Here is an 18,206-nt window from a genome sequence, read left to right on the forward strand (position 1 = left end):
TTTGTTATCTGCTCTGTGAGAGCTTTCTATGTAAGTCAGTAGAAGCCATCCAACAAAGACAAAAAGGACTGCAAAATATAGATTACAGATCAATTGCTTCTAACATCATGACAGGCTGAAAACTAGGTAATCAATGCAGGACAAATAAGCACTCTAATCCTTTCTAGGGCTGTATATATATATATGCCCATCTGTCTAATATTGTGTCAGTTCCCCTTTCGCTGCCAAAACAGCCCTGACTAGCCCTGATCTAGTGGAGGCATGGACTCTATAGATCCCTGAAGGTGTGTGGTATCTGGCACCAAGATGTTAGCAGCAGATCCTCCATGTGCCTGACCTACTCACAACGTACAGAACTTAAAGTATATTTTTGATAGATACTGACCACTGCAGACCGGGAACACCCCACAAGAGCTGCAGTTTTGGAGATGCTCTGATCCAGTGGTCTAGCCATCACAATTTGGTCCTTCATCAAACTCGCTCAAATCCTTACGTTTGTCCATTTTTCCTGCTTCTAACATCAACTTTGAGGACAAAATGTTGACTTGCTGCCTAATATATCCCACCCACTAACAGGTGCCATGATGAGGAGATACTCAGTCTTATTCACTTCACCTCTTACTGATCATAATGTTATGGCTAATTGATGTAAGACACAATGCATTTAGGTTTATTTATTTGGCAAATAATCAATTGATTTACAAGTGATGCAATCCATACAGATATTTTATAGTGTATAATCTGAAAAAAAAAAAAGCCACGCTAAGCAACATATAAAAATAAACCAAAAATCAATAATAGGATTTTGTGAAACTGCTCAAAAACATCTGAAAATGCAAATCATGTGAAAATGATCACTATCTGGGTGTGGCTTAATGTTCTAATTAGCATATTTAACTGACCAGTTCTCTATTAATGCTTGCTTCTTCAAATTCTTCAAATTTCTGAATAAGTATGTGAATTTCTACACACAACAGCCATGTGCTGATAAAGTCAGGAGTAATTTATTGACTTTTTTGATGACGATAATTATAAATAAAGCAGTGTAGTCATTATCAGACAAAAACAAAGCAGTGTATCGTAATTACCTTGCAAAATAAATATCTACTTGTTCTGTGTGTGTGTGTGTGTGTGTGTGTGTGTGTGTGTGAGAGAGAGAGAGATAAATAACACACCCCAAGCTATCTTGGTCCTTGTCATAGTGATGGACATTGTGATGGAAGATAATAACTGCACACACACCATGATATTGTCCTCACCTGCATTATTTCCATTTAAATTCGAATAATAATGGATGACAGAATGAATTATTCTAAATCATTTCAAGATGGCATTCACCTTGAAACATTTATCGAATTTCTTCAGCAGCTGAAATGCTGAGACATGGGATCAGATAGAGATGCCTAAATAATGTATTTCCAATTGAAGTCTAAATTATTATTTTTCTGGAATTTCATTAGAAGAAATCCTAAAACTAAATCCAGTCGCCATCGTTAAAGCTGCTCTATTTATTTTTAAAGACTGGTTAATCTTTTTTTTTTTTTTTTTTAAATAATACAATTCCTTATAAAAGCAGACGATCAATAAGTAGTTTATTGTAATAAATGGCTGTACTGTTCATTGTGTCAGGTTTGGGACATGGTTTCTGGTCACTTGGTGGCGCTATTATTCCGTATAGTGTCACGACTACTGTAAATCGTGTTTCTTTAAATTAGGCGTCGACCAAGCTCCTGTGTAAGCTCATACAACATTATAAATAAGTGACACAATAGTGACTCCTCAAACAGGAAGCAGGAATGAAATAAACAGTGATAGCTTGCGATTACAGACACAGACGCCTTACCTACCTTACTGCTGAACCGTGTGCTTAATTAAAAGTCTGTCTTCCTGCATTTAATTTTCTAAATCAGACTTTTTTTTGTGTCACCACAATTGGCACCGTGATAACAATCACAATTATGCAGACCGACAGAAGGACTGAAGTCAGTATTCTGCAAATCTTTTTCCTTTTGAGTTCTGCTTCCTTCTTTTTCAGCAGGGAGTCGAAGCCTGGGGTGTAGAGATCCTCCAGCCAAAAATTTAATTTCCTAGGGTCTTCCTATGAGAGAAGAGAAATCATCAGGCGTGGGCACCCTCTCAAGATACGGTCTGTAACGTTGAACACAAATACTTCACAGAGCAGATTTAATCTTAAGCACAGAGGACCGCACGTGTCACACCTAAAATTTCATTCTATCCATTCATTTATTTGTTCATTCATTTATTCATCTATTCTGAGAGACGGGAGAAAATGGCAGAACCCAGAGAAAATAGACCAACGACAGGTGAAACTCGCTGACCTGGGCTCTGGAGGCGTGAAATGCCTTCTGCAGTAGCATCATACTACAACCCTGTATCTTACAGTTTCACTCCTATACACTGCAGTAACTCTATCTACATAACTGGGGAATTTTGTTTTGTTGAGTCAGCCGCTTTGCTTTGAGGTGATGACTAAGTCTAGGACGTTAAAAAAGCCCCATGATTAATTGTTTACACTTAAAACTTTCCCCCATTATTGTCCCTTAAACTTGTGTCTTAGAATTTAGATCAGAGAGAGAGAGAGATACAGAGAGAGAGAGACAGAGAGAGATACAGAGAGAGAAAGAGACAGATAGACAGACAGACAGAGAGAGAGACAAGAGAGAGAAAGGGAGGGAGGGAGGGAGGGAGGGAGAGAGAGAGAGAGACAGAAAGACAGACAGAGACAGAAAGAGATAGATAGATAGATAGATAGATAGATAGATAGATAGATAGATAGATAGATAGATAGATAGATAGATAGATAGATAGATACTTTATTCATCCCAAAGGGAAATTCAGTTTCCAGCAGTAAAAGAAACAGAGAGAGAGAGAGAGAGAGAGACAAAGACAGAGTGGACCCCACTTTCAGGAATGCTAGTCTGGATCCATAGCTGATTCCCAAAAGACCTCACTATACAGTACATCTGAATAACTATGACATTAATTCATCAATAGTCTCAACATTAACTGAGAGTATTGATTATTACAAGCATTTAGTTCTTATCTCTTATTCACTATTTTCTGAGTGACACTACAAATAATACCACTCTGTACCTGTAGGTAATTGGCTAGGTTGCCATGTAAAGAATGTCTGTCATAGTCATCAATGGTCCAGGACGGTTTAGCTCTTTGGTTCTCCTCCATGTCGACAGTCCTTAGGTCTACATAGAGTGGGTTTTGCTTGATCTTCGGTTTCAGAGTGAGTGGTGTGATGTGCTGTTCCAGCTCACTGTCTCTGAAGTTATACATGTCCTCTGGTGATGTTGGTCTTTCTGCCTCCTCCTCTTTTTTTCTTCTCTGTTCTCCCTGAAGGAAGAATACAGAATGGACATTAAGTTTGAAGCCAGTGAATATGTTCAGCATGTACTTGTGTTGAATAGATAATGATGGGGGGGTTATCAATATGCTGAATAATATATGCACTACTAGAAAGGATTATATATATATATATATATATATATATATATATATGATTAAAGCCAGCAATATGCATGGAGACTGACTGAAATTCCAGTCTGAGTCTTGATTTGAATATCTGAATAAAACTTACTGTGAAGAAAGTTTACACGTAGGAAATATGCTGTTTCATTAAGTGCTGAAATATTCATATGACACCGCACCCTTAGATGTAAGCTTGGGTTAGTTAGTCTGTTCAGATGAGACATGTGGGGGATCGGTGTAAAAGTAGATTTCATTTTAGAAAAAAAAAAAACACATTTTAAAACACCACATAATGTATACACATAAAATAGAGTAACAGCAGATCAATTCCGTCGATTAGATCAGATCTGTGGAAAAATATTGTATGTTTTAGGTGTGGAGACAAGTGTAGGAAAAAAAAGGTGGTAACAAAGAGAAATGGAATTTTTTTTTAAAAATTAGGATTGAAGCACAGTGAAGAATATAAGTAACAGAAAGATTTTAATTTGGAGGAGAGAGAGAGAGAGAGAGAGAGAGACAGATGGACAGACAGACAGACAGACAGACAGATGGACAGACAGACAGAGGCAGACACAGACAGAGAGAGAGAGAGAGAGAGAGACAGATGGACAGACAGACAGACAGACAGATGGACAGACAGAGAGAGGCAGACACAGACAGAGAGAGAGAGAGAGAGACAGATGGACAGACAGACAGACAGACAGATGGACAGACAGAGAGAGGCAGACACAGAGAGAGAGAGAGAGAGAGAGAGAGACAGATGGACAGACAGAGAGAGGCAGACACAGAGAGAGAGAGAGAGAGAGAGAGAGAGGGAGGCAGACAGAGAGGGGGGGGGGGGTTAGGATCAAAGCACAGAAGAACTGAATATAAGCAACAGGTAGATTTTAATTTGGAGGAAAGAACAAAGGGAAAAAAACATTTAGGATTATTGGAAACATAAAATTGTTCAATAATTCAAATTAACACAAGCACTTTATCCACCTCTACACAATCAAGCCTTATGTTTTGCTCTGGTGCTAACGAGAGCTCTCTTACCTGTGAGTATACTCTGTTGTGCCACTGCCTCTGGCCCGAAAGTGCTGCTCCTATCTGGAACATTCCGTGGGTGGCTGGTAGCATCCCCACATCAAGTTGGAGGAATTTCTCTGGATGATTATTGTTAGGAAGAACAGTAATGTCCATGTTTATGTCCCGGCTAGCATGGACTTCTCTTGACTCAGGCTCATTGCACTCATTACTTATTAATGATGCAGCAGGTGTCAGTGGCAGGTGTGTGTATCCCTTTCTAACCCACTGCATGGTTTAAAGGAACGCATGTGAAGTGATGACAGAAAACTCACACCTTTAATCTGTTGACTATGTAACACAAAAAGAACTGCCTTTCTTCTTTATATTTAAACCATGGACTAGTTCAGACAAACATCAGCGTTTCTTTTAAATGTCCAGATGAAGGTTTCATTCTTAGCCCGGGATGCTTCTTGGGTATGTTTTAATTTTACAGACATTATACCTTGCCATCATGGTAGTATCAGCTAAATGTACAGTATAATGTATGCTATAATATCATAAGAATATTACAATAATATTTTTCTTAATTCAATACGAATCCCAACAAGCGGTAAGCAATTTGCCTTTTACCTCTATTAAAAAAAAGTAAAATAAGGAAATGTTAACTGTTTCAGTAATTGGTTACCTGATATCTGTGTTACACTTCTTAAAGAGCATCTACATACACTATATTGCCAAATGTTTTGGGACACTCCTCCAAATCATTGAATTCAGGTGTTGTTTTTCAGGGGTTGTTCTCAGCCCCTTAGTTCCAGTGAAAGGAACTCTTAATGCTTCAGCTTCATACCAAGACATTTTGTGGGAACAGTTTGGGGATGACCCCTTCCTGTTCCAACATGACTGCACACCAGTGCACAAAGCAAGGTCCATAAAGACATGGATGAGTGAGTTTGGTGTGGAGGAACTTGACTGTCCTGCACAGAGTCCTGACCTCAACCCCATAGAACACCTTTGGGATGAATTAGAGTGGAGACTGTGAACCAGACCTTCTCGTCCAACATCAGTGCCTGACCTCACAAATGTGCTTCTAGAGGAATGGTCAAAAAATTCCCATAAACACACTCCTAAACCTTGTGGAAAGCCTTCCCAGAAGAGTTGAAGCTGTTATAGCTGCAAAGGGCGGGACAACTCCATATTACATTCATGTGCATGTGAAGGCAGATGTCCCAATACTTTTGGCAATGTAGTGTATGTCCAAAATACACCTACTTTCATTCTTGAACAGAAATCCTGTCGTGGCCTTATTAGAGCTCATATTTATTATTAATTACAATTCTTTGATCTGCATAGTCTGGTGCTTTTCATGCTCTAACACACATCTAATTCTGCTGAGTACTGAGCTCAGCTGTGTAACCTGAAGTCCCAAGGTCAGTTTCTTACTATTCTGAGTGATTTAGGTGACACAGGTTAGAGTGCACTGTCACAAAAAGTCTGTCTGGATATCACCTAAAACAGATGAGAAGAGAGAGAGGCAGAATTGCTTAGCAGCATGCTGTATTCATACCAGCTGTTCTTCTCCATCATCACTGCACTGACGGGGAGCTGCCAGCTTTCAAGCATCCGGGCTAAATTCGCCAGCATCAATTTGCCGCTACTTTGAGCTTATAATAAACTCCTGAAAACCAATTTGGCAGATCCTAATTACCTTCTGAGTGTTTGTGTGCTTTACTTTAAAAATGAAAAACAACTTTAAATGTTGATTATGATACCAAATTTATGTCACATAGGCTTACGTGGTAGAATTCACTGAGATCAGCCATGTTACACTCCAAGCTTTCCACTCTAAATATTCAGCTAATTACCTTCACAAATTGTTTTGTGTATGTAAAGGTACATTTCTCAGTTGCTTTCTCATCTCTTGAAAATGATGACCAGGTTCTCTGGAAACATACCTTACCTAGGGTCCATGGGAAATCACTTCCACTATTCCCCTCACAGTGACGTCATGTTTCACGTGCCTGTGCTGTTAAACCTCAAGACATAATATAGGCCTACTGTTTGAGAACCAGCAACTGGCACAAGTAATATCTCTCTCTCTCTCTCTCTGTCTGTCTCTTTTACTGCTGGAAATTGTGAATTTCCCTTTGGGATGAATAAAGTATCTATCTATCTATCTATCTATCTATACTGCCAAAAGTTTTGGGACACCTCTCCAAATCATTGAGTTCAGGTGTTGTTTTTCAGGGGTTGGGCTCGGCCCCTTAGTTCCAGTGAAAGGAACTCTTAATGCTTCAGCTTCATACCAAGACATTTTGGACAATTTCATGCTCCCAACTTTGTAGGAACAGTTTGTGGATGACCCCTTCCTGTTCCAACATGACTGCACACCAGTGCACCTGATAGAATACCTTTGGTATGAATTAGAGTGGAGACTGTGAGCCAGGTCAAAACTGGGACATCTACCTTTACATGCACATGAATGTAATATGGAGTTGTCCCACCCTTTACAGCTATAACAGCTTCAACTCTTCTGGGAAGGTTTTCCACAAGGTTTAGGAGTGTGTTTATTTTTGACCATTTCTCTAGAAGCGCATTTGTGAGGTCAGACGAGACATTTCTGATGTTGGACGAGAAGGTCTGGCTCACAGTCTCCGCTCTAATTCATCCCAAAGGTGTTCTATGGGGTTGAGGTCAGGACTCTGTGCAGGCCAGTCAAGTTCCTCCACACCAAACTCACTCATCCATGTCTTTATGGACCTTGCTTTGGTCACTGGTGTGCAGTCATGTTGGAACAGGAAGGGGTCATCCCCAAACTGTTCCCACAAAGTTGGGAGCATGAAATTGTCCAAAATGTCTTGGTATGAAGCTGAAGCATTAAGAGTTCCTTTCACTGGAACTAAGGGGCCGAGCCCAACCCCTGAAAAACAACACTTGAATTCAATGATTTGGAGATTTGGAGAGGTGTCCCAAAACTTTCGGCAAAATAATATATATATATATATATATAAACAATTTATTATTTTTCCAAATGATATGTTGAATTATGAAATGTGTTTCATTTAAAAAATCTCAAACAATTGTTTAGTTTAGCCAAGTCAGAAGAAATCTAGAAAAAAAAAAAAATCTAGTAACCGTTTTCCATCCTGTCCAGATCAGCCAGTGTTTGGTCAGCTGGTAGCTGGTCTGACAAAGATGGCGTTTTTGTCCAGCTTAGAGGAAAAGCCTACGTTGGGTTTGGTCTTTACATAGAACACTCATACAGGGGAACTGAAGAGCCTTTGTATAGAGGGTGGAGTCTACTAAAACGATTTGGAGAAATTTGACACAGGATTCTTGAGTGACTGAGGTCACAGTACATTTATAATCTCAGGATGGACAAAAGAAGTTCTCATGAGCTCCTGAGGGACACGTAGAAGCTCAAAGGAACTTCAGATCCATGAGTAAAGGAAACGAGGGCGTGGCCGAAAAAAGGCGTCAGGTAAACCCTGACACGCGAAGAAAGCCTTGTTCTTTTCTTTCTTCTGGGTCGCTTATATGTCATTTTCACCACCATTTAACGTTAACAAATGCGCTATATGAATCACAGAATATGTGTTATTCTGTGTATAACCAAGTGACACCGCTAAACCGTTAGCACGACAGCGTGTGTGTGTGTGATGTGGAGCGCTCCATTAGATTTCCCCGAAGCTGCCCGTTATTTTGGGAGGACGCTCCGCCCAGCGACTGGTCAGCGAAAAAAAACAAAAAACCAACTCGCTTTACTTTCACAGCCGGACTCGTGGTCAAGCTGCTGCAGTCAGACGAAGCTGACGGAAAAAGTGTTCAAGTCGGAAAAACCGAGCGAAGTTATTTAGCGTGCCAAATATAAACAACATGGCGAGTCAGCGGAGGACGCAGTAGCGTAGGTAGAGAGGACTCGCACTGCTGTAGTCACCTAAGTAACTAGGGGTGAAGTGTGAAACTGCCTTGAATTTGGGTTTTTTTTTCCACTGGAGATCATCACTATGGCAGTTCGGGGAAAGGAAAACAAAATTAGGGTTGACTTGCTAAGAAACCTTTCGGTAAACAGTAGGGTGATTGTCTGAGACGATGAAGAGTTTACGCTGCGTTGGTTCTCATTGTAGCGGATTGGACAAGTCTCCGTGTCGAGCAGGACTCTTCGCGTTCACGGAGGGACTACCTCTAAGGAACTACACTATTATGTAAATATCATATAAATAAATGTCCCGGATGGGAAGTGTGACCGGCTTGGAGTTGAGAGACACGCGCTGATTTTCTGCTCCGTCTTGAGGATGTCCGGGCGCGTGAAAGGTCGTGCGCGAGGACGTAACTGTGTTCGCACCGCGTTGTTACATCGTCTATTTCACTCGACCCAGCAACACACCTTTAGTTTCTGTTTTCTCCTAAATGATCACCTGTGTTGACTTTGTCATGGCACTGAGGTCTAGAAAAGCGTGGACCAACGTGATGGTCGGGCTTCTGCTCGGGTTCACTGCAGCATCCTGGCTTCTGGTGCCCCGGGTCACTGAGCTCAAAAAGACCTCCATGTGCTCTCCGTACAATCTGGGTAAAGTTTCAGAAATGGTTAGAACCCCTGTAACTAAGGACTCGTGGCAGGAGAGCCAGCACAGACCATCCTCCAGCAGAGAAAGAAGCTATGAAGACGAGGACGAGGAGCAAAGTGTGGACAGGCCGAGCCACAGTGGACCCGTTCCTCATCCCAAACGCTTCCTCTACGTCGGGGTCATGACAGCTAAAAAATATCTGGACTCAAGAGCGGTGGCTGTGTATAAGACGTGGGCGCCGAGCATCCCAGGAAAGGTGGAGTTCTTCTCAAGCCAAGGCTCTGATTCTGTGCCACTTCCTTTCCCACTGCCAGTGGTCTCACTGCCCGGTGTCGATGATTCGTATCCGCCACAGAAGAAGTCCTTCATGATGTTGAAGTACATGCATGACCACTACCTGGACAAATACGAGTGGTTCATGAGGGCTGATGATGACGTCTACATCCGAGGTGAAGAAGGGTTCTGGGAAGTGGTGTGTGCTGTGCTTTTAGTGCCAAGCGTGCAATTATGGAATGGCAGCTTCCTTTCAGAACGTGTTGAAATATGTCCAGTTGCTGCCACTAGTACAGGCAGTATATTTACTTTCACTATTTCCTGTCAAGCCAAGTGTAAATCTTCGTGTGAGCTATTGGAAATCCATGAAGGACTGCAATAAGTGATTAAAGGAGGCTAAGTGGAAAATAGGAGGCTCACCTTTCAGCCAAATATTTTACATTAAACCATTTGGTACGTTGTTCATGCAGTGCGAAAAAAGTTTCTTTGATAGTCATCCTGAATGTCTTGATAAAATACATCCTTTTGGATTAATTAATATTCAACAAAATGGTTTAGCAAATACATTTCAAGCCATTCCTTGTGGATTTATTTAATTGAGATGGTTGAAGAAAGCTTTTAGTGTAAATATGTAGTTATCGGTCATTGTTGCAGTAGGATGAAGATTTCTATGCTCATTATTACAGCATTTATACAGTATAGTTTGTTCTGCCAGATACATATTTCCATGAACATGTTTAATCAGCGATCAGTTTTTATGGGTGTACGTGAAATACAATGCTTTGTGATGTATTTACTGTAGTGAATCGAAGTGCTCTGTGTCATAGGGCCTGAGAGTTGTTTGTGATTTGTTTCACAGATTAAGAAGCTTTCTGCTAATCCTTTCTGCATGTGAGTGTGATTTAACCCAGAGATTTTGTTCCTCTCTAGTTCCTCTCTGGAGCCGTATGTATTTTTTATTGGCGGCGATTCTAATAAAGAATAAAAGAAATCTTCTCCGACTAAGAAACAGTAAAACCAGAGCTTTTGTAAGTAAGGCATAGCATATGATATCCTGTGTCAAATTCAATGAATGAACACGGAGCAGTACCAGATGAAGTGTGTGCTCTTTTTATTGACCCTGTCATATAAACACTGAGGTGGAAAAGCATCACACGTTGGTTTCATAAAAGAAGACCGCTGTCTCTCGGAGCTCTCAAACAGCGAATTTTCTTCAAGAGCTAACGTTTACTTGCCCTACAGACAACCCAAATGTAATAATGTCGCCCCCTTGCATAATTTTTTTTTTACCATACTGTGTCTGTCTTAGGTGAAAAGCTGGAGCTCTTCTTGCGTTCGCTCAACAGCAGTAAGCCTCTGTATCTGGGGCAGACAGGTCTAGGCACCACAGAAGAACTTGGCAAGTTGGCACTGGAGCCTGGAGAGAATTTTTGCATGGGTGGCCCGGGCATGATCTTCAGCCGTGAGGTACTGCGCTTGATGGTGCCCCACATCAGCACCTGTCTGAAGGAGATGTACACCACGCATGAGGATGTGGAGGTGGGCCGCTGCGTCCGGAGATTCGGGGGAACCCAGTGTGTCTGGTCATACGAGGTAAGCCACTGTTAATGTATAGTATAGAGGCTTAGATGTACTTGATTGTGCTTGTTTGCTGAGTGATATCAAGTTTTCTATTTCTTTCTGTATATTTTCTAGAATAAGAATGATCGCCAATTATCTGTCTGTATGTTAAATGTAGGTTTAATAATTGATAACATTTTACTTGTACGGAACTGAGCCAGCGGCAATGCGATTCAAAAATATAGTTTTATTATTTTGTCTGCTGCTATTAACAATGATTGTGTTTGCCAGGAACAGCAAGCAAATGACGAAAGTAATACGTGTTAATAGACTAAACTGTAGCATTGCCAGCTCACAGCTCCAGGGTTCCAGGTTCAGTCCACAGCTTGGGTTACTTTGTGTGTGTGTGTATGTGTGTGGAGTTTTTCATGTTCTCTCCGTGTACATGCGGGTGTCCTTTGGGAAAAATTACACTGGGTGGATTGACTACTCTAAATTGCCTCTAGGTGTGAAAAGGAGTGTGAATGTGTCTGTGCACAGTGCCCTGCAGCGACCTGGTGAAGTATGTAATCCGGCATGAAGCCCAGCGTTCCTGGGATAGGCTCTGGATCCTCTGGAAACACTGAGAAAATGGTTACAGAATATGAATGAATGAATGAACGAAAGAAAACAGTGACTGGAGAAAACATCACAAGGGAAATTGCAGTTGCTTAATGGATACTTTATGCTCTTGGATATCAATCACTATGAACTGTTTCAATTTAATGAAGCCATTTAAGAAAATGAGGTTTCTTGATTTAACAGCCATTACATTCTACAGAAATATTCATCATGCTCAGTAGGATGGCGCCTGTGTTAACTCTGAGGAGTTGACAGGTCTTCCTGAAGAATAGGAAGTCACAAAATAGAACATGGCAGAACACATGGACGCGCCTCGATATTTACCATCAAAGAAAGCAGACCTTGATTTTATTTGAAACTTGACCGATGTTTCACTGGCCAGGGAGTGGCCTAAAGGCAGCCATAGAAGACAGGTGTGTTGCTGTAATGTGTTTTTTGGGACTCTCTCGGATTGATGGGGTCATCAAGGGCGTTCTGCTCCAGGCAGCCTTGCGGTCTGGTTGTTGGGGTGTGTTATCTCCTTATTAACGCCTTCTCGACCTCTTCATTATTAATGAGGTGTGTAGGCCTGAATGTAGAGCCAGGCTTCGGGTAAAATCGAGCAGCTTTTCCCATGGAAGGAAACAGCTATAGTCATCTTACAGTAAACAACTGCAGGCAATCTATTCGAGTGGCAGAGAGAACATCACAATGACTTATTTAAAGATACTCAGAGGAGCTGCGTCTTACATTTTATAACTTTGTGAACTTTATCGTAGTTTGGAAAGTTTACCAGGACCGCTTTTAGTGCCGTTCTGCATTTCTTGCATTCGCAGTAATCTAAAATGTCATTTCGGACACAATGTGCTGTAAGAGCTTACTGCTAATCTGTAAACGAAAGTACCTATAGATTTAACATAAATGTAAAACCTATTTATTTAAATCCATTGAAATTTCCCAAAGCATATTTCCCCGAGATTAAAAAATGATTTAATTCATGGGTGAAATGACTTTTTACCAACATACTCTATGTAAAGCTGTTATTTTGTGATTTGTTTAATCCTCCTTTTTGCAGCTTTCACACTCTCATATACATATCGATTAAAGGAGGTTCCTGCAAGTTTCCCCCCCAGACAGGAGTCAGGCTAGGTTCAGCCCTCTCTGGTATCATACCCTTCTGCTCTCCAGCAGCACTGATGAGTTTCAGTTAGTCTCCACGATAATTAGAGTATCCATGCATGTGCATGATGTTTAATTCATTGCCTGTCATGGCGGTGTTGGCACACTTATTAATATAATCACATATTTGTTCCCCTCTTTTGCCACTTCATCTAATTGCAAGGGATGATGACTTGAAGGACCTCACTTTAGTCATTCACAAATTAAAAGTTGAGACATGTTTTATTGCGTTTGTGACCCTAAAACAATGAGAAAATTGACCTTTTGCACAACAAATACAAGCTATCTAAATTATTCCTCAAATAGAATCTGCAGCTACTCCTGCTGCTAGAATAATGTGACTCATAGTGAGAGCATTTGCAGTCTGCAGTGTTCAAGCGAGCCCTTGGGCATTGTTTGCTTTTACATCTGAGATTTTCAGGATTTTCTGCTTGTTCATGTAAAGCTAGGCAGCTCCTGCCTACACTGGTAATAAGGAACAAACCTTATCTTTGTGTTTAAACCGAAACGCATAGAAATCACAAACCCGTAGAGCAAAGTACAACCACACGCTGGTTTAAAACAAAAACCTCGTCTCAAGAAACGCAATCTCGAGAGTTCTACAGAAATTAAGAACAACGTTCACAGTGCCGTAATCTGTATTTATATCTGCTAACGCCCCAAAGATTCGTATTTGTGTTGAGATTTAAATTAAAATATGTACCCTGCAACTATTGCTGGAAACACAAAGCATCTCGGTCTATAAACACGGCCCATACGGACTACAGTTCCTAACACACGCTCATTTTTATGTTCAGGCTCACCTGATTACTGAACATGCACACCTGGATAATATCTCTCTCTCTCTTACACACACACACACACACACACACACTAGATAAACAGATTGTTTACACTCCACCTGACACAAAGAATCGCTATTGTAGCTTGTTCTCTTGACACACCGAACCTTATTGCTGTTATTGCTTTTCTTGTTTTGATCCTTGTCTCAATTCCTGGTTTCTGATTCTGGTCCTGTCTATTTCAATCTGTTCGTTGATTATCAGATCCTCAGCTGTGAACACGTTTACAGCCTCACTTTGTGTTTTGGATATGCCTGCAGGTTACTTGGCCACCTGGCACATGGTATTAATATAATTGCTGTAAGTGCGTTGTGTAGCACGGTCTTTGTCCTGCAAGCTGTATGAATAAAAGAAATAAAACTCTCAGTACTGATGCACACCTTTAGATTCAACTAGATGCCCTGGAAACATTTCTGACAAAAATAAATAAATAAAACAAATCTCCAAAACTGCAGCTCTTGTGGGGTGTTCCCGGTCTGCAGTGGTCAGTATCTATCAGAAGTGGTCCAAGGAAGGAACAGTGGTGAACCGGCGACAGGGTCATGGGCGGTCAAGGCTCATTGATGCACGTGGGGAGCGAAGGCTGGCCCGTGTGGTCCGATTGTTAATGAAGTTAATGCTGGTTCTGACAGAAAGGTGTCAGAATACACAGTGCATCACAGTGTGTTGCGCATGAAGCTGCTTAGCCGCAGACCAATCAGGGTGCCCAGGTGGTCATAATGTTATGCCATGTTCATGGTAAGTCATTATACATCTCATACTTACTAATGCATTTAAACATCAAAAATAGCCCATCAATATGCATTACAGCATAATGACAATCTATAGCGTTTATGCTATATTGACGTACTGTATTGAGCTGCACTCATATCGAACCACAGTCCATGACTATAACCATTGATTTATGAAACACTTATTAAAATGGAGTTTTCTGGAATTTTTTTAATATGGCACACTGGAGAGACCAAGTAAATAAATTCACAGAGCTTTGTGATGTCTCTCGATCACCTCTTCTAATCAACACAGGAAATAAAGTTATCCTTGAGGCTCTTCCATAGAGTATATGTCATTGAATGACAATTAATAGCATCACAGAAGAATCTGAGGAGAGTTTCTGCAGAAATAACTCTCCTAAATTGGACCGATGTCTTCATTTGAGGGCTGAGTCGCGTTTGTAGGCTACATCATTATTCTTTGTAATGATTTAACTCGTTTTGTTGCATTGGGCCCTCTGTGCTGTGCCACACGGCAGTGCTCGTAAAGCATTATACAAGCCTTTATATTAGTCTACAGTTCTAGCACTGTAACCCAGGCGACAGTGATAGTTCTATTATACCGATTGTGCTGAGTTTGTATTGCGCTGCACTGAGTCTGGGGGTGTGTAATCACAAGAACAACAATTTGCTTGTACTCACTCCTACAACTTTCATACTTTTCGGAGAAAGTGACAAATTCTTGATGCAGAGGCTTACCCGTAAACAGAAAACAAGAGCAAGGGTGTCCAAATCAGGTTTGTGAAAGGTTTTGCTCCATACTGGTGATATCCGTTCAACTGACGACGTTCGTAAGATTGCAATCAGGAAGTTAAGCAAGGTCCTCAAACTGAGGCTCAGGAATGGGTAGTACACAAAAGCAATTCGGGTTTAATTGCCAGACTGGTTAGTTATCTAACTGTATGTTGTTACATGGAAATAGTGATAGTAGGCTTAACTGCTAGACATCTGTTTCCTCTCAAGGTTTTGTCCTAATGACATCTTAGGGATGTTTTTCTTGCTACTGCAACATCTGGCTTGCTCACTAGGGCCCAAATTTCTGCATTGCAGCATTTTTTTTGTTGTAAAAATTCTTCATTGCCTATTGTTTAAAGGGATCTACAATTCTAATCAAACTGAATTGAATATTAGTAATACTACATAATAGGCTGCCGGATATTTAAGTAGAATTATTGTAGAATTGCATTAATGTCCATGTCATGAGGAGAAATACACCGATCAGCCATAACATTTTGAGCAGTGAGAGATGAAGTGAATAAGACTGATGATCTCCTCATCATGGCACCTGTTAGTGGGTGGGATATATTAGGCAGCAAGTCAACATTTCTCAAAGTTGATGTTAGAAGCAGGAAAAATGGACAAGTGTAAGGATTTGAGCGAGTTTGATGAAGGACCAAATTTTGATGGCTAGACCACTGGATCAGAGCATCTCCAAAACTGCAGCTCTTGTGGGGTGTTCCCGGTCTGCAGTGGTCAGTATCTATCAAAAGTGGTCCAAGGAAGGAACAGTGGTGAACCGGTGACAAGGTCATGGGCGGTCAAGGCTCATTGATGCACGTGGGGAGAGAAGGCTGGACCGTGTGATCCGATCCAACAGACGAGCTACTGTTGCTCACGTTGCTGAAGAAGTTAATGCTGGTTCTGATAGAAAGGTGTCAGAATACACAGTGCAGGACGGGTCAGGGCTGTTCTGGCAGCAGTCGGTGTATCGTGAAAAACCTCGCAGTTGCTAGATGTGCTGACTCAGACTACATCTTGCCAATCCATAAAAAGGCAAATGAGACATATATTTAACATGGAAATAAGTACAAAAATGTGCACAGTAAGACTTCTGTAGCGTGGCTGTAGAAATAAGCTCACTTGGCAAGTGTATGTGAAGCGGACTAAAAGTTGAAATGTTATGTAACATCAATAAATATTATTGCACCCAGTTGAATAGATCGAATAAATGTTAGATCACTGATTCGATTAAGTTAGACACAGCGGTGCCTTATCAGTTCCGTGTAATACAATAAACCTCAGAGAAGAAACAATTACAAAACCTGTAGCTATAGTTTCCACTTCCTCTGCTAGGTATAGTAGCAGAAAATGGTACAGGAGGAAGCTGTGTTGTTCACATTAAATCAAATATTAAAGTAAATCAGTACATGGCATTGTGGCCTAGCAGGATATGGTTATGTATTTGCATGAACAATTCGGTTTTTATTATTTCATTCTGATTTAATATTTATATATATATATATTTAAAAAAATTCAGCACGTCTGTTAATCCAGTTTTTCTGTTTTCAGCCAATCGTATAAAGTCCAGTATAATATGATAATATGACAAGCTGTGTTTTATGCCTTATAATCCTATTTAGGGAGAAAACCCAAGAAGCTGCCAGGGGAATACCTGTTTATAGCCGCTATATCGTAAACAGTAACAGGAATTTATTTCACAACATTAATATAAATATATAACAGTGTGTTGTTGAATATGAAATAAAACCACCCCAGCGTGGGTTATTTACCTATTAATAGCTAATCGTTTTATATTCATTTTACAAGGCACAAAGTGACCATATCTATGTGAAGGATGCAGTAGAATCAGGAACATAAATATTTGGACATTGCCATTGATATTGCATAACTAACTTATAATTATTTTAGATGTCTACAACAGGATACTGGAGATGAAATGAAATAATGAAAAGATCCAGTAGATCCAGTGTAGGAGCACTTATATTTGGTCCCTACTTTTTTTAGGCACCTAAATGAATCGGACACACTAACATCATCATAAATGAATAGTCATATTTTAAACTTGGTCACAGTCAATTAATGCTTGTATTCTGGAATCTATTAACGTTATCAGATGCTGGGTTTCTTCCTGCTCCTTTGTTAACTTTGACGGTAAATCCTCATCAGTAAATAAAAGAAACCAGTTTAACTGAAAGCATACCTGGCCATCCCATGCTTCAGATCCATGCTGGAGTTCCTTCATTTATTCATCCTCTTCCCTTCCCATCATTTTGCAACAAGCTGAGCGATGTCCAGAACTGTCAGGGCTTCTTTATTTTTATTTTTGGGAAACTCTGATCTGATCTGTTTTTTCTTTCTGTTGTTGAAGCTTACCAGTAGTCTACATCTTCTAGTAAACCCTCTGGATTTACTCTGGTGAAGTTTTGATTGTTGACTTTGACACAGATACATCTACCCCCTGGAGGATGTTCTTCATCTGGCCAACTGTTGTAAAGAGTTTTTTTCTTCACCAGTGAAAGAGTTCTTCTGTCACACAAAGCAGTTGTTTTTCTAAGCCTTTCGGTGTTCCTGAGCTCACCACTGTGTTTTATTTCTTTTTAAGAATCGATCAAGTAATTTGATTTGGCCACAATTTTTCTTTTGGCTGTCTCTATTATAGATTTGTTTTGCTTTTTCGGTCTAACGATGGCTTGCTTCGCAGGCAGTAACGGCTGTTTGGGCTTGATTACGAGAGATAACGGCAACAGATCGATTCTAGACCTTTAATCCGCTTAATTATAAGCGAAATAATAAGCCGATAACACAGATTTGTACAGCATGAGCAGACAAACGAGCGCTAACCGTGATGTCCGATTATTTTTGACCCATTGAAAAGTGGTAGACGGTTAAAAACAATGATCATTATAACAGAAGGTCTTGCTTTAGAGGTTTTCTCTTTCATTTCTGCCAGATTAAACTGCCATGTGGTTTATTTTAAAATCAATATTTTTGTGCTTTTTTTAATGATCAGGCATAACATTATGACCACAGACAGGTGAAGTGAATCCTCATCATGGCACCTGTTAGTGGGTGGGATATATTAGACAGCTTTTGTCCTCAAGGTTGATGTTAGAAGCAGGAAAAATGGACAAGCGTAAGGATTTGAGCGAGTTTGATGAAGG

The 18,206-nt window shown here is 40.4% G+C and overlaps 2 protein-coding genes across 2 annotated transcripts in view; one reads left to right on the forward strand and one right to left on the reverse strand.

Moving 5' to 3' along the window:
• Nucleotides 1-789: 789 nt before the first annotated feature.
• LOC131366759 (major intrinsically disordered NOTCH2-binding receptor 1-like) lies at nt 790-6,708 on the reverse strand. Its single transcript, XM_058411490.1, has 3 exons — nt 4,540-6,708; nt 3,115-3,366; nt 790-2,098 (listed from the first exon to the last, which is right to left on the reverse strand). The coding sequence occupies exons 1-3, from the start codon at nt 4,801-4,803 to the stop codon at nt 1,907-1,909; spliced, it is 708 nt and encodes a 235-aa protein (XP_058267473.1). The 5' UTR covers nt 4,804-6,708; the 3' UTR covers nt 790-1,906.
• A 906-nt stretch (nt 6,709-7,614) lies between these two features.
• The window catches only part of chsy3 (chondroitin sulfate synthase 3), a 53,283-nt gene continuing 42,691 nt past the window's right edge, over nt 7,615-18,206 (forward strand). The window contains exons 1-2 of the mRNA XM_058411484.1: nt 7,615-9,526; nt 10,660-10,943. Coding sequence (XP_058267467.1) covers nt 8,920-9,526; nt 10,660-10,943 — 891 coding nt within the window. The 5' untranslated portion in view covers nt 7,615-8,919. The remainder of the gene's footprint in view (nt 9,527-10,659; nt 10,944-18,206) is intronic.

The sequence above is a fragment of the Hemibagrus wyckioides genome, linkage group LG16 (assembly GCF_019097595.1).
Source record: "Hemibagrus wyckioides isolate EC202008001 linkage group LG16, SWU_Hwy_1.0, whole genome shotgun sequence".
In the NCBI taxonomy this organism is placed as follows: domain Eukaryota; kingdom Metazoa; phylum Chordata; class Actinopteri; order Siluriformes; family Bagridae; genus Hemibagrus; species Hemibagrus wyckioides.